The 15,761-nt window shown below is 43.1% G+C and overlaps 1 protein-coding gene across 1 annotated transcript in view; it reads left to right on the top strand.

Annotated features, from left to right (window-relative positions):
• The window catches only part of mybpc3 (myosin binding protein C3), a 38,309-nt gene that overhangs the window by 18,338 nt on the left and 4,210 nt on the right, over nt 1-15,761 (top strand). The window contains exons 13-26 of the mRNA XM_069678577.1: nt 18-142; nt 231-336; nt 2,122-2,288; nt 4,874-5,039; nt 5,126-5,232; nt 5,318-5,347; nt 6,014-6,153; nt 8,262-8,421; nt 8,502-8,606; nt 8,737-8,925; nt 13,752-13,886; nt 14,174-14,341; nt 14,505-14,593; nt 15,472-15,667. Coding sequence (XP_069534678.1) covers nt 18-142; nt 231-336; nt 2,122-2,288; nt 4,874-5,039; nt 5,126-5,232; nt 5,318-5,347; nt 6,014-6,153; nt 8,262-8,421; nt 8,502-8,606; nt 8,737-8,925; nt 13,752-13,886; nt 14,174-14,341; nt 14,505-14,593; nt 15,472-15,667 — 1,883 coding nt within the window. The remainder of the gene's footprint in view (nt 1-17; nt 143-230; nt 337-2,121; nt 2,289-4,873; nt 5,040-5,125; nt 5,233-5,317; nt 5,348-6,013; nt 6,154-8,261; nt 8,422-8,501; nt 8,607-8,736; nt 8,926-13,751; nt 13,887-14,173; nt 14,342-14,504; nt 14,594-15,471; nt 15,668-15,761) is intronic.

Genomic DNA, 15,761 nt, shown 5'->3' with positions numbered 1-15,761 from the left:
CATTTACATCCCCCAAGGTACATCTTTGAGAGTGTTGGCAACATGCGCTACCTCACCATCAACCACTGCTCCCTGGCAGACGATGCAGCTTACTGCTGTGTGGTGGGAGACGAGAAATGCACCACCGAGCTCTTTGTTAAAGGTATCTAAGCTTTAGAGCATATTTACAACATAACATATAAACAAAAAGAGTTTCATTTAAATCCCTCATTGTGATCTGTTTTCTGCAGAGCCACCTGTGCAGATTGTGAAGAACCTGGAGGATCAGATGGTGATGAAGGGCGATCGGGTGGAGCTAGAGTGTGAAGTCTCAGAGGAAGGAGCCAATGTGAAATGGTTAGATGTTCTTCTTTATGCTAACAAATCAACAGCCTATTAAGTGAGACGTTTTTATTTTGATGCAGTGGTGTAGTGGTTAGTGCTGTTGCCTCACAGCTAGAAGATTCCTGGTTCATGCGTAGGTTTCCCTCCGGGTTCTCCGGCTTCCTCCCACAGTCCAAAGACATGCTCACTGGGTTCATTGGTGACTCTTAATTGCCCGTAGGTGTGAGCGTGAAAGGTTGTCTGTCTCTATGTGTCAGCCCTGTGATTAACTGGTTATCGGTCCAGGGTGTAAACCGCCTCTCGTCCAATGACAGCTGGGATTGGCTCCGGATCCCTGCAACCCGGAACAGGATAAGCGGTATAGATAATGGATGGATGGATAAATCATATCCAAGTAAAAGTTACAAAATAATAACCTAAAATAACCTAACCCTACAAATCAAACTTACAAAATATACACCAAAAATATTCAGTGAACTTATTATTTAATTGAAAAAAAGCAAAAATATTAAATCGACGAGCCCTGGTTGGATTGGCAGATTAACTTGTCACTAAATCAAATCAAAACAAGAAAATTTAGAGTCTCTCTCCGGCCAGTTTTTGTAATGTTTTCTGCTAACATAGTTTTTTAACAGAGACTGGGATAGGGGTTTATAGACAGAGGTAATCTAATAACCTTTGCAACCAGATTGCTGTTCTAGCATAAAGCCACTGCAACCTAAATACAGGTGGAGGATTTCTATAGTACCAAAGTACCAAAGTGACTGAGGCTGACATAACCCCCTTGTTTTTGTCATCCTGAGAATCAAAGGCCTGGACAGACCTGCTGTAAATCACAGCAACATGTAAACAACGTGTCCATCAGGAAACTCATAAATCACAGAGAGTTCACGCAGTTGGAGGACATCATTGTGTTTGTTGTGCAGTTATCAGTGAGGCCCAGCCCCCTGAAACATTCCCATGAAGTACATGAACTTGAATTAGAGCCAATAGTGACGCCAGGTCACGACAGAGGGCATGCACAAGTTTAGCAGTGAGACGTATGACCTGCAGCATCTTAAGAGCCTCACGTCATAATTCCAATTTAGCAACAGCTTAACTATTGTAACTTTGAGCTTGAAATTAAGTTATTTTTCAAAGAATAATTATCAATTAGTGTTTCAGGGAAAGACTGAGGAATATGTGTAATATCGTAAAAATGCCAATTAACTGACTTCTACTCTGTTTCTGAATTCAAAGCTAATTGTCAGTCTGTCTTACACAGTGTCCATTGCTCACACACCCAGCAGATGGCATTTGAGTTTGTCATGTCCACACACACACACTGCACTGTCTCTGTGACAGACTGAAGCTGTAAATGATCACCCCTATGAAAGGTCACATCAGCATTTCACCGCGTCCCGTGTGACCTTTTATGTAAAGGGGAAAGTTGCTGCAAATGTGTATGTGCCTGGAAACGGAGGGCAAAAGATCAATGTGATGGGTATAAAAGTCTAATGATTAACGGTGAAACTGAGATAAATTTAACATGCAAAAGGTAAGAGGTGTCAGGAGCTAATGGCTACACAACAAATACACAGTATGAGTGACAGGTCTAATGTCTCTACGTTCATAAAGCCTGTTGGAATAAGTACAACACTTTTCTATAGGACTGGAATCATGTTTCCAGTCTCTGCAAGGTTTTTCGAAGATCCATTCGTTAGTAAAATGATCATATACTTTAGGGACTGTTAATGATGATATGTTTAATCTTAATGCTATATCAAAGTGTCTGTGTCTGCATGAATTTCTGCACAGGGAGAAGGACGGTGTAGAATTAACAAGAGACGAGTCGTTCAAGTATCGCTTCAAGAAAGATGGCTGCAAACACATCCTGATCATCAACGAGGCCACGAAGGAGGACTGCGGTCACTACAAGGTTAAAACGAATGGCGGCGAGTCGATGGCCGAGCTCCTGGTGCAGGGTGAGTGTCGGTCAGGCGTGCGTACAGTATGAATCATTTTTATCAGTGCTGAACGCTCCAAGTGCACATTCTCATGCCCGACCAGTCGTCGTGCGGCCTTGCCCCTCCTGGCATGCTGTCTATCTTTGGGATCTCTTTGCCCGCATCATTCTGCCAAGGTTACCGCGGCCACGTCAGACCACATGCCGGCTAAAGTTAGAAGACGTGGACCATATTTCACCTGAAGGGCACGAGTCTGCACAAGTGACCCGGTTTCTCTCTGCGGTCTATGTTTCACCTGTCTTTGTTTGCTCTGTTGTTGTGTTGGTGTAATGTTTAATAGCAACTATTTTTCATTCAGTAGTTGCCCAATTATCACGTGTAATGAAAGCAAAGTGAGGCCTGAAATTTCAATAGTGTATGACAAACAATACAGTCACACTTTATAGATACAGCCTGTGATTTACAGTAATTCTGTTGAATGAATCAGCTTCTGAGAAGAAATGATTCATCAGCTCTTAGTGGTACTTAAAGGAGCATTTGTCCCTGTCAGTCAAAGCTGGTGTTCTCTGTAATCGATAGAAGCAATAATAATTTTAATTGGCGCCATAGCTGTTGAGAAAGTTGTACAAACAGCTCGTGGTTTCGCCCATTCTACATTCCTACAACACCCAGCGTGCATTGCGCCCCTCCCTCTGAAAGGAACGGACCAGTGAGAGAGACGCTGGAGTGAAATACTACCGTTTCTCTGCAGGCAACGGCTCCGAGCGGTACAAAATCTGAAATACGACAAGAATATACCGGTGGATCGTCTAAAAAATCTTCAGGTCTGCAGTCTACATTTCAAACCTGACGATTTTGAATGAGACATGACATCGGAGGCGGGCGTCCAAGATTGAGGAAGTGTAGTTAAGCAAGTTCCCTGGCCTCCGCCAGATGACGTGCTTTACGTAGTCTGGCGGAGGTTTTCCAGGGCCCATTGGAGAAGTGGATAGCGCCCCCCAAAGGCACGGAGCCAAATTGCATATTTTTTTCTACCATAATAGCATTAGCATGATAGGACTGAGGTTGAAAATCCGCGAACTGGCCCTTTAAATGTAAGGACAGTGGAAGGCAAATATAGTCAAGCCAACAAGTGGGCATTTTAGTGGACAGAAAAGTTAAATATTTTATTAATTAGCTGAGGGAACTGGGAAAAACAAAGTTTGGATTAAACAGTGTTATAAAGAACCTTTTGTACAATGCATAACCTCCATAAGCGAAGCGTGAAGTCAGTTTTTATGGTACTGTAGTCATACAGAGACCATAAGCTGGTTGGCTCAATTGCCCATGCAGTGGGCTATAGTGTAAAACCTGCTAAGTCCTCTATAAGTACAGTAATATACTTGACAAATGACTGACAAGTTCTCAGCTCCTTTCACAGCACACGTTTTCATTGTTCTTGAATAACATGCACTCTGTGAGAGATGCAAAAGCCCCTTTTGTGACCCTTCTGTCCCCCTGCTGTTTTGGTAGCATGTTGTAACTATGGAATATGTTAACCCGATAACAGCTCAGAATTTTAAAGCCAAATTTTGATATTTCTCCAACAATATGAAGGTTTAGAGTTAAATTAACAAGTGCTATGTTTGCAGGTGAAGATGTAAGGCAGATTAATTTGCTTAGAAGTCTGAATTTTGATCCACAGGTGATCTAGAAATGACGGATGGTGACGGTTCAAACTCATTCGCAAATGGACGTAGGCAAAATATAAACCCCAACTAGTTTTCCCCACCCAGTAACCATCTCATCTTAGCTTCATCAGCTCACAGAGCAGAATTATTCATTTTGAATCAAACCATCACAACTTGACCTTTTCTGTTTTTGTTGTAGAAGCTTTAATTTAGTCCTGTTGCAATATATGGAATATATATACTCTCGCTTTAGCATATATATTCATGTGTGTGTGTGTGTGTCATATGTGTGTCTGTGTGTGCGGGAGGTTGTGTGTCAACTTTAACCTGATCTTTGCTCCTGCTCTCAGCTCAGTTAAGTTTATCTAGCTGTTAATCGAACACCCAGCTTCGCCAAGAATTGCCAGCTGCCGCGTGCAGCAGGGATCAACACCTCGCTCCGCAGCAGAAGCCCCATTATAATACCATTCCCACCTTATTCGCCCACCCAGAGAGCTGACGTAAAAACTCCTGTAACCTTTACAGGGAGCGTGGTGTGAGTTATCTGGCCTGGATAACAATTTCTTCGGGATAGCTTTAATAACTCCCCTGTACATTTGATCTTGTGATATACAGTAATACCTTGGAGCTCCTGCATCTGGTCCTCATATCCTCCCACTTTATTTTCTACCATAAAATCCAATTAACTATTCCCCTTGTGCCTGTTGCTAAGCTACAACACACAAAGGCCGCACAAAGATAATGAACACCTCCCGCTCCAACATATTATTGCCATATTATTCCCACATACAATATCTGCATCTAATTTCCTATCATTTTATCCTCACACATCATCATCGTGTGGCATCATATTCCCGCCCCCTCCTCTGAAGTCTGAAGGCCGCTGTGGTTTTCCTTATCTGCACTCTGAGTTTGTGTTTTTCTCATGTGTAGAGAAAGAGCTGGAGGTGTATCAGAGCATCGCCGATCTCACAGTGAAGGCAAAGGATCAGGCGGTCTTTAAGTGCGAGGTGTCGGATGAAACCGTGAGGGGAACATGGTACAGGAATGGTGTAGAAGTCAAGCCCGACGCCAGGATAAATATCACACATATTGGCAGGTGAGGACATTTTAACACATGCGTTTTATGTGCATGTATCCCGTTATAGCATGAAGTATACTTCTGAATAATTTTCACCTCTGTAGAAACCACAAACTGACCATTGATGAGGTCAAACCAGAGGATGAGGGAGACTACACTTTTGTGCCTGATGGACATGCCTTCAACCTTTCTGCTAAACTCAACTTCCTGGGTAATATGTGCTTCTTTTACTCCTTACACTTCAAAATGTACAAAGCTTTATTGATTTCTCACTCCATTTTTTTTTCTTTTTCTAGAGGTGAAGATTGATTACGTCCCACGCCAAGGTACTACAAATCTACTGTACACTAATTTAACATGCAGACTGAACTAGCTTAAAGTGCTAATCTCGCTAATCTCGAAGATCTCTTTGGGGGCACCTATGGCAAGTAACGGTAATTGCAGGAGCACACTTCACAGATATCCAGACAGTGTCGCATGTGTGACGTCCACGGTTGACTCCGGTTGTAACTCTTGATTTTCCTCGCTGACGGTCGTTTTCCTTTTCAGACTGTTTGCCTTCATCTGAGCGTTGAATTTGTTTCTTTTTCTTTGGATTGTCACTTATTTTTGAAGTTGTATCTGTAGTCATCCATCTTTTCTTTGTTTGTTCGGCCATAGTAGATTACTGTTTACTCGCAACACTTGCAGAGACCGGAAAAGCAGCTGCTTAGCTCCGCCTACCCTCTCTGGCAGACCAACCACTGCTGGGTGATGCAAACGCGTCACTAACTGGGTGTGATTTTTTACGTGAAAGTCGCAACAGATACCCAGCCTGTAACACTGCAAATGCAAAGGCTTTCATCAGTGGGCCATCGGCTCAATCAGCATTATATTACCTCGTTCGGCGATAGATAGTGACTTAACAGACATTTACTGAAATGAAAAGCTTTAAGATTACGACTTTAAAGACAAGGCTGTGCTCATTTTAACTGTTTTCCCCACCACCTAAGATCCCCCTAAGATCCACCTGGACTGTATGGGTCGCACTGCCGAGTCAACAATCGTGGTTGTGGCTGGCAACAAACTGCGCCTGGACGTCCCCATCACAGGAGACCCTGCTCCCACAGTGGTCTGGACCAAAGGAGAGAAGGTAAAACAGACAAATAGACTTGTGTTATTAATCAGGCCCACACCCGTCCAGAGCACAGGAGGTAAGGTCTGAAATATGTGGCTTATTCACTATTAAGAACTTATTTAAAGGCCTCACTAATGCTGTAAATGGTGACACTTTAAAACATGTCTTGCAGCTTTAATATAATACAGGCTGAGGAGATTACACTCTTATCAACTAACTATTTTGAGCCTAAAGATAGCTATGGAGTGGCACAGGGGCGGCCTATAGGTTCACTGATGCTTATGCTCTCCCTGCTAACACATTGGGCTGGGATATTAAGATGTTTTAACCAAGCTTAAGAAGTAGCTACTTACAGATTAATTCAGTGATGCTTCTGGGGTGTTGATGTTTGAGTTGAGGAGAAAGAGAGGTCACGTGACCTCTCTGTTCTCTTCGGCTTTTACCGCTTTGCTCTGCTCAAATGTAGGCTAGTTCTGTAAAACCTGATGGAGAAGTGAAAGGAGGGGCGGCTTCCTCTTGGACCCTGAACGGCGGAGACGTAAGTGTGCATGTTTCATACCTGTTAGCGTTGGCATCAAGCTTATTGACACCTACCCATGTGTGCTTTTTGACAACAAGTTTACCACCGCTTTGTCTCGACACAAAAATTTAATACAACCTGCAGAGTCTCTGATGTGCAAATGTAACCAAAGGGGAAGTTGCTGTCTTCATGCATTTCACACTTTGATGTAAAACTTGTGTGAGAAAAAAATTAACAGACACAGCCATTAAAAGACAAATTCATAGATTGTGCATGATGATTTTTTTATTTTGTTTATGTATTGAAAATCCCTGGAGAAAAAAATGCTGTGCATTAACAAAGACAAACAGGTACATACATATACTCTCTGTTTGTTTCCTTCTTTGCTGTTGTTTTCCTCTGTGTGTATGCTGTTAAGCACTTTGGAACAACTGTGGTGTGTGTAAAGTGCCAGATAAATAAAGTTGATTTGATTTGACATAAAATTACGTGAGAAGCAGCTTCCCCGATGCCGATAGTTGAATGTGTGTGTTTGCCTTTATGTCTCAGTTTGGGTCCATGTTAAACAAGGTAAGAGCGTGCTCTGAATCCTCCTGCAGACAGACACAGGTCAGACCAAACTGGAAAGTAAGTATATTTTTGTACAGCATCAAAATGGTATGGAATCAGTAATTCACCTCCTGATGATGGAAAGTGGACTTTGAGGTTTTTTTCAACTACTCAGTAAGTATTTTGGTTTTTCCCTTGCTGAAGTTTCCTTGTGAGTTTCAATCATGAAATCAAGAAAGAATAGCAGAAAACACAAGAGGACACGACTGCCTTTGGAGCACTTCATGAAGCTTAATTTCAGAGGCTGTCCAGGCCCGGCCCCACATCTGCATCTTGACATCTGAAGTTGTTTGTTAAAATGTTGTTGAGATAAGCACGACTTGCACAAATACGTCAGGGAACTTTTTTAGGAAAAAGTTTCATCATGTTTTCTACAGAAGCCAAAAACATGTATTCTTTAAAAAAGCCATTAACTTAAAATAGGAGCTAATTCTTTGTTATCTTCAGATAACAAAGCCTGTGTTCTGGTGATCGCTGCATGGATAATTTTGTTATTAAAAAAGGGCACATTTCTTGACTTAAAGATATAATTAATGAAGAGAAAATAACATGATGTTATAAATGTCACAGGATAATTATGGAGAGCTCTAAAATGAGTCTTGATCATTTGATCACACCTGATTTCAAGCTTCAAGATCCCTGTAGTGATTGAGGTCTGAAGCATTCATCAAAAATAAGTACTTCAGCTTAAACCTGTTGCACAGATGTTTTGACGCAACCTATACATGCTGGCAGGGCACTCCTGATAATAATTAGAGGAAATAACCTGATGTTTTCTCTTGATGAATAGTTAATATGTGATGGCATTTAAACAGTATCTGACAAGCACCATCATTAAGGGCTTCCTACTTCTCTTCAACGGTGACATAAAGTTCATGTGCCTCTACAAATATACTGTACCAGCGTCTGTAGCTACAGTATTTGCAACAGAATTATCAATAACTTCTGAAGATACTTCGCTCAGGCCCAACCCACACTGGTTCTCATTGTGCAGGTGGTCACAGAGGGAGACGGTAGAGTCCATGTTGAAACCACCAAAGGACACTGCGTCTTCACCATCGAGGGGACCGAGAGGCAGGACGAGGGAATCTACTCCGTCATCGTTCGAAACCCTGCTGGAGAGGACACGGCAGATATCAATGTCAAAGTTGTTGGTAAGACGGAGAGATCGCCCAATAATTTACAACAGACAAACAAACCAGCAGGTCAAATTGATCTTGTTTCTTTCCCGCAGATGTTCCCGATCCTCCTCAGTCTGTCAGAATCCCCAGTATGGGCGAGGACTCCTGTGTCGTCCAGTGGGACCCCCCTGTGTTTGATGGTGGCCAGCCGATTATCGGTAAAATTTTCAATCAAATAATTTTAACAAATCAATACTTGATTTGTTAAAATTATTTAGAAGCTTCTTAAACATTCAGCTTTATTCTCAGAACAAAACAAACAACTCTCTTTTCCATTTTGACCCTCAGGCTATGTGCTGGAGAGAAAGAAGACCAAGAGCTACAGGTGGATGAGACTGAACTTTGACCCTTATCCTGAGACGACGTATGAAGCTAAGAGGATGATTGAAGGGGTGGCGTACGAGATGCGAGTCTACGCCGTCAACGGCATTGGCATGTCTCGTCACAGTCCGGCCTCACACCCTTTCGTGCCAGTCGGTGAGTCTGAAACCAGCTCTGATCCCACTTACTGTGCACTGGCTCTGCTACAGCTTTATGACACTGATAGATGATTGGTCTGCATGAGTGATGGTTGGCATGTCTGAAGTTGACATGTCTGTGCTTTGATGGCTCCGGGGTTGTGTCCTGCCCGGTCTGGTTTGTCTAAGGTTTCAGTCGGGTCACGTCGCCTGGTTGACTTGTGGTCCTGACAGGCCGGGGTCATGTTCGCTGTTTGTTTGCTGTAATCCAAGAAGTCTGTAGATGTCAGTGGAACGAAAATACAGAACCAAGAGTGTGTGAGCCTGTCGTATCAAAACATGGACCAGATAGATTATTACTGAACAGTTTAATGTTAGATGTTTCCCAGATGACGAGGAAATGACAATGTAAAGTCATACAGTGTCAATTAGTTTACTAAAGAAGAATAGCTGTGGTTCAAGTAGAGTGAGATTTGATCTGAATGAGATATTATGTCCCTAAAGCCCCGTGGGACAGTATTTAAACTGTATCAAAAGGATAGGAAAGGATTTCATCTTCTTTTGTTGCATGAACTGTTTTTCCTACATTACCCATAATGCAACATGACTGCTAACACTTTGCTCAGAGATCTAGGCGTGTTATGCTAGTGGCACATATGTATCCATGAGCTTTAACGCCACACCTCCATATTTTTGTATCCATACTTTTTATGGTGTCGTCTGCACTCGAAAGGTCAAATGTCAACATTCAGAGATACCTTGTGTGTACATTTTTTTTCAAGCGATATCCCAGGAACGCCTGGAGGGAATACCTTAAAATTTGGCCAGAATGACCATTCGAACTCAATAACAGACTGCTTTGAAGTGGGTGGTCAAAGGTCAAAGGTCAAGGTCACTATGACAAATAATAATGTGCTAATTACAATCCAAATTCACACTAATGTCTTACAGGATGAAATTAAGTTACGAAGCATTTGTTTTACTCTAAAGGTCAAAGGTCAAAAACTTTTTGGGCCATAATCCCTGTCTTTTTCTTGTGATCTGTGCACTGTTGGCGTACTATGAATCAAATCTGATCAAAGCACACCAACAGTCTTGATGACAGCTGTGCTTCTCCTTATGAACTTGACTTTCTTCCTCTTCTGAAGATCAAGTCTTTTCTGTATATCTAGGAAAGTACACTATAAAGCAGGATCAGTACATACACAACTGGCGCCTTGACACCGGCAATTGGCCGTCATGTTCGTAGTAGAACTCAGTTTACAAATTGGAGATGTACTCCCTCACTGCCCTGACAGGGTAACTTAAGTCAGGAGCTCAGGTTTGTATTGTCTCTTAGTCCAACACTGATTTTTTAACTCCCCTCTCATTCTCCACTTGTTGATTTAAGAGGGAACATCATTGTATCCAGATGGCAAATGACTTGTAAGACAGCTGATTAGGAAACAATCTGTGGCATCCCTCTCTATAAATAATGGTCTGTGAGCACTTGGCTCTGTTGGGACCAGCTGCTTTACACAGGGGGGTTCATGCTACTGTGGAGGCTGCTGCCGAGGAAGCATTGTTGTCATTTCAGCAAAGACAAGTACTAAGACAGAGAGTGCACGTGTGTGTGCAGGAGAGAATGAGAGGTTAGCATTTGGAGGAAGAGAAGCAAACGTACAACCACCCGCTTCAACCAGCAGCAGGAACACTAAGGAAGAATGACGAAGCCTAAACTCCCAAAGACGGCGGAGAAGAAGCCAGCGGAGGAAACACCTGCTGATGCTCCAGCGGAGGTGGAAGCCAGCAAGACAGAGACAGAGACGCCTCCCCCACCTCCTCCTGAGGCAGAAGCCATCAGCGAGCCGGCTCCAGAGGTCCCCGCAGAGGCCGCCCCCAGCGGGGCAGATGGAGCTCCAGCTGAGAGTGAGACACCACCTGCAGAAGATGGTGCCCCCCCAACAGAAAGTGTTCCCCCTACAGAGGAGACCCCTGCCGAGCCTGTTCCTGCAGCTGAGCCAGAGCCAGAGCCGGAACCTCCTGCTAGTAGGCATTATTCATTTTGAGATGTTGGATTAGCGTGTAGGTTTTGGTTATAGAAATGAAACCTGATGCAATTTGAGTGTAAAAAATTGGCAGCGTTTTCCACCATTTGTCATTGGTTTACATGTTTGAAAGCATGATTTAGTCATCACTGTGTTTCCTTTTTAAAACACTCTGAGCCACTCTTTAAACGAGCCCTGCTGTTGTGACTTTCTACACACCAGCAAACCCTTGACCTCTGACATGTTTCCATCATTTCCCTGCGCTGTATACTTAGCCTGTGTCCTGTGACACGGAGCCCTGGCCTCAGTGACGATGAGGCCATGACTAGAACTCAACACCTCTCAGTCTGTGCTCGTATTGTCAGCAAGTTGTTGAAAATTTATGGTTGCCTAAATATCTCCTCTGAATGATTTTCTCTGGTGCCATTTGGAGGACTTTTGACTTCACTGCACCATGCACAACTGGTTATTATGGGGTGTATGGTAAACATTGGTTTCTCCAGTGAGACCCAGTTAAAAGCTCAGTGTTTGTGTCTTCAGCGAGGTGGCCGCAGTTTATCTTGTATCATTGCATTTTTCTGTGAGAAACCATTTCACACACGCTTGACTTTCTTAAAGCCAAGCTGCTGGACTATTAAAACGGATGAATGAGGGTACAAGCCGGCGGAGGTTGTTGCTCCAATCAGGACAAATCTTTGCCTTAGAATTTAGCCATTTGATCAGCTAACTGGCTTTAATCTGAGTTTGATGTGTGAATCAGTTCATACAACAAACTTAGTTTCTGTTCAATCATCACCACATGGGGATTTGTTCATCACTAGTTTTTACTTTTTTAAATAGACACAGAAAGCTAATGAATGAGAGTAAAAGTCGTAAATCCCGATGCTAAACACATTAACCATAAAACTGCTTCATTTGGCCTTTCGGTCTCTGCAGCTAAAATCTGTCATGACGTCGGTTGTCTGCTTTTTGCACGTCTGTGGTGAAAACAATGTGTGGGAAGCAGCTGATGAACTGATGAGTGTGTTAATGTGAAATCATGTCATTTCATCCCTGTGGGGCAGAAAGGACAGCAGCCACTTAGACCTCAGCTCAGCTGTGGACTGCAGGTCAGTCAGACAGCTCATGTTTCCCAGGATGACATCAGCAGACTAACAGGCTTATCGACTGTTTGGATAACTGATAACACAACAACAAATGTTTGATATTGAAATATTGCCTTTAGTATTCTCACCAAAACAAACAAAGGTTCGCTTACTTGCCTTCATAGCATTTATGCTCTGGTAGGCGAGTAAAAGTTCATGCTGGTGACTTTGCACTGTGGTTCATTACAGGAGACAAATATCGTACCCATCACTGTTTATTATATGAGACTTACTATACTGTCGTCAATAGCAACAAAGACAGAATCATCATCATGCATCAGTGCTTCACATCGCTCTTAAAATTGATGAATCATACTGAAGTTGAGCAGACCGCCGTCAGTACTTCAAACAGCTTCAAGTTGGACTGTACACAGGTGCGAGAAGTAGTTTTTTATCATCATCAATAACAGCAACAACGTCGTCAATATCATCATCATGAATATCCTAATCAACATCGACAGCATCCTCAATATCATCGTCATCAACATCATCAATAGCATCAATATCATTAAGTGAAATAGAAGTTTATAGAAGGCTGTGATTGTCTTTGATGCTCTGCTCTCTTTTATGATTATTAGGTATAGAGAAATTATACATTTTTATGAAATAAATATTTTACTTTCTAAAAAAATTTTTGATGATTGATATCATCATTCATATCTATCACACACATCTAATCAACTGATTAAAACAAGACTAGGTCAAAACCTAGTATGTGTCTGACCACATCAGGTCCCTGTCCTTATGAGGCCGATGACAACGTGTTTGAAAGCAGGTGCGCCCTGCGGAGGTAGGTGAGGACAGCAGAGGAGCAGCGGAGGAGCAGCCCCGCCTACTCCCCGAACAAAGTATCCAGAGCCGTATATTCAGAGAGGCGCGTCAGTGGAGGTCCTATATGCTCCATGATCCGCCATTGCGATGTCGCAACTCTCTCTCTTTACGGCTGTGAAAGTAACGTCACTCACTCTTTTCAGTGAGTCAGTCACATACAGACCTGTGTGTAGGGGGGGTGGCCCTGGCCCAGGTATAATAATATTGAAAATAATGCTGAAATAAAGTCATAGTTTTGTTGTCTGCTTTATGTCTTTTCTTTTTCTTCTGCTGTGCTCATTATGTTTTTCAGACTGTAAGTCTCAGCCTTCATTTAATGCTGGTTCCTTAAAGCTCCTGTGAGGAACTTTACGTTTGTGTTAATTTTGGCGCCCCCTGTGGACGAAGCCATACCTCTTATCTCTTTGCTGATATTGTCCTGTAAATGCTTAAGTGGCGTTTAACATATCACCTGCTGTAAATCTTTGCCATGGAAAATCTAAAAAAAAGGCTGATTTGGCAGCACAGAGTCAATCGCCTCGTCTGATGCAGTGTTTAGGCATTAAAAAGTCTGTTTCATAACCAGCTGAAAACTGCTTTAAGATGCTGTATATACTGTATGTTGAAACCATGAAGTGAATATTAGAGAATGCTGCTGCAGTGGAACAAGGGATAGCTAAGTGTTAATAGCAGTGTACCAACTGTTTTCTGTTATAAAGCTCAGTGAGGGTGTGTGTTACTTGACATAATTTGTTAATTCCTCACCAGGTTCATCCACTCGTTCAGTGATTCATTCTGAATATATTTCATTAAAGCTTTAACTGGCTAACGGGCTCATCTATCCGCCCTCTGCCTCCCATCAGCCCCTACGAGTGAGCCCATCGGACTGAGCGTGGAGGACATCAGCGACACTTCCATCTCGCTGAAGTGGCGTCCGCCTGAGAGGATCGGCTCGGCTGAACTCGAGGGTTACGGGGTCGAGTACTGCAAGGAGGGCAGTAAGTGCTGGAGCTGCAGGCCTGCATGCTTGTGATAAGGAAGGTTTTTATAGCGTATAACATCAAGTTATTTGAGTCACATTAATCTCAGTTGTACTGATGTGTACAGCTTCCCAAACAGCCCAAACAGAAGAGTCAGAATACTTCAAACTATAGGCAGTTAGAGAAAGGATCATACACATCTGATGATAAACAAAATAGAGGCTTGTTCCTTGTCTTTATTTTTAACTTGCTGCAACAGTCGAGTTTATTTAGTCATTTTAACTTGTTGTGTTTCCCGTTCTCAGCGGACGAATGGATTCCAGCCATGCAGGGTCTGACTGACAGGACCACCCTGGTCGTCAGAGGTCTCACCACCGGAGACAAGCTGCAGTTCCGTGTCCGAGCCTTCAACATGGCGGGACCCAGCGCTCCCACCACTCTGGCTCAACCCGTCACCATCAGAGAGATCATGCGTCAGTATTTATACATTTTATACTTTTGACATCTTTCTGCTGCTTCCAGTCTGGTCCTTCATGAGACACGACAAGACTTTATTCTCATCAAGCCAAACATTAAACTCTCTCCTGTTTGTCGGTCCTGGACATGCCTCTTACTTTGCTCGCTTTTTCTTCACAGAACGTCCTAAAATCTGGCTCCCCAGAAACCTCCGCCAGACTCTGGTCAAGAAAGTTGGAGACACTGTGAACCTTATGATTCCATTTCAGGTGCAGAATACATGAAATCAATCACAAACACACAATGCTGCACGTATGTCTTTATACAGTACAGACATCAGCGTTGAACTGGAACGATGCATAAAAACTGTTCATAAATGAATTAAACTACAAAGCATCAAAGTGCGGAAGCTATGAATTGCTGGGATTATATTTTGGATGCCTTTATCTCAAGATCACAAGTGAATTATTTTGCGTAGGTATTTTACCCGGCATGCGCAGGTTTACAGGGCCGTTGTGCAGTGTAGATATAGTGCATAGGAAAAAGGCTGTCCGACGTCAGTGTGAAGCGGTGACAGAAAACTAAAATACAGCGAACACTTAAGAGTCGTACATATAAACAAACATTTCAGTTTAAGTGGCCAAATAACGTGGCACTCTTGACCCTGTCTGCAGCGGTGCTTAGCTTAGAGTTCCGTGTAGGAGCTCCAGCCGGCTTCTCCTAACACGGGCCGTGCTGACTGTTATTTACTGTACGTAGTACACTTATTGTTGATAAGTACCTCATACAACCCCACCTAAAAAAATGTGGACTATCCCTTTAACTTTTCAAATCTCCTTGCCCGAGTTGGATAGCTAAGAAGTTGAAAGGCACCTTAACAGAGAAACAGCTGGGGGAGAGGAAATCTGGGCTTCTGGTGGCATTAAAGAGAAGATCTGGCATCACCAAGGACATCAGAATTCATCCTTTGAGAACCATGAATATTTATACCAGATTTCATGTCAGTCAGTCCACAAGTCATTGAGATTTTTCTGTATGTTTTAAAGCGTTGTAGTGACAGACTGAACAACAGGCTACAGGGTAGTTTTTTGTTCATCTGTGATTCATAAACTGACTCGCTCTTTCTTTGTCTTCGGTGGTCCTGCAGGGTAAGCCCAGGCCAAAGGTCACATGGAGCAAAGACGGGGAGCCCCTGAGCCCCACATTCGCCAACGTGAGGAACAGCGAGGTGGACACGATCCTCTTCATCCGTAAGACGGACAGGAAGCACTCGGGGAAGTACGATCTCCAGGTGGAGATCGAGAACGTGGAGGACACGGCGAGTATCACGCTGCAGATTGTTGGTAAGCAGGACTGAACACGTGCAGAGCTGCTGTGGGTATTAACAGGAATGAATGCAGTCACTGTAAACAGCAATCAAGAGAGTCGCTCTAACCA

Source organism: Semicossyphus pulcher, unplaced genomic scaffold (assembly GCF_022749685.1).
Source record: "Semicossyphus pulcher isolate SPU_LCO1_2020_fin unplaced genomic scaffold, fSemPul1.0.p SCAF_1, whole genome shotgun sequence".
Classification (NCBI taxonomy): domain Eukaryota; kingdom Metazoa; phylum Chordata; class Actinopteri; order Labriformes; family Labridae; genus Semicossyphus; species Semicossyphus pulcher.
This window is presented reverse-complemented; position numbering and strand designations above follow the sequence as displayed.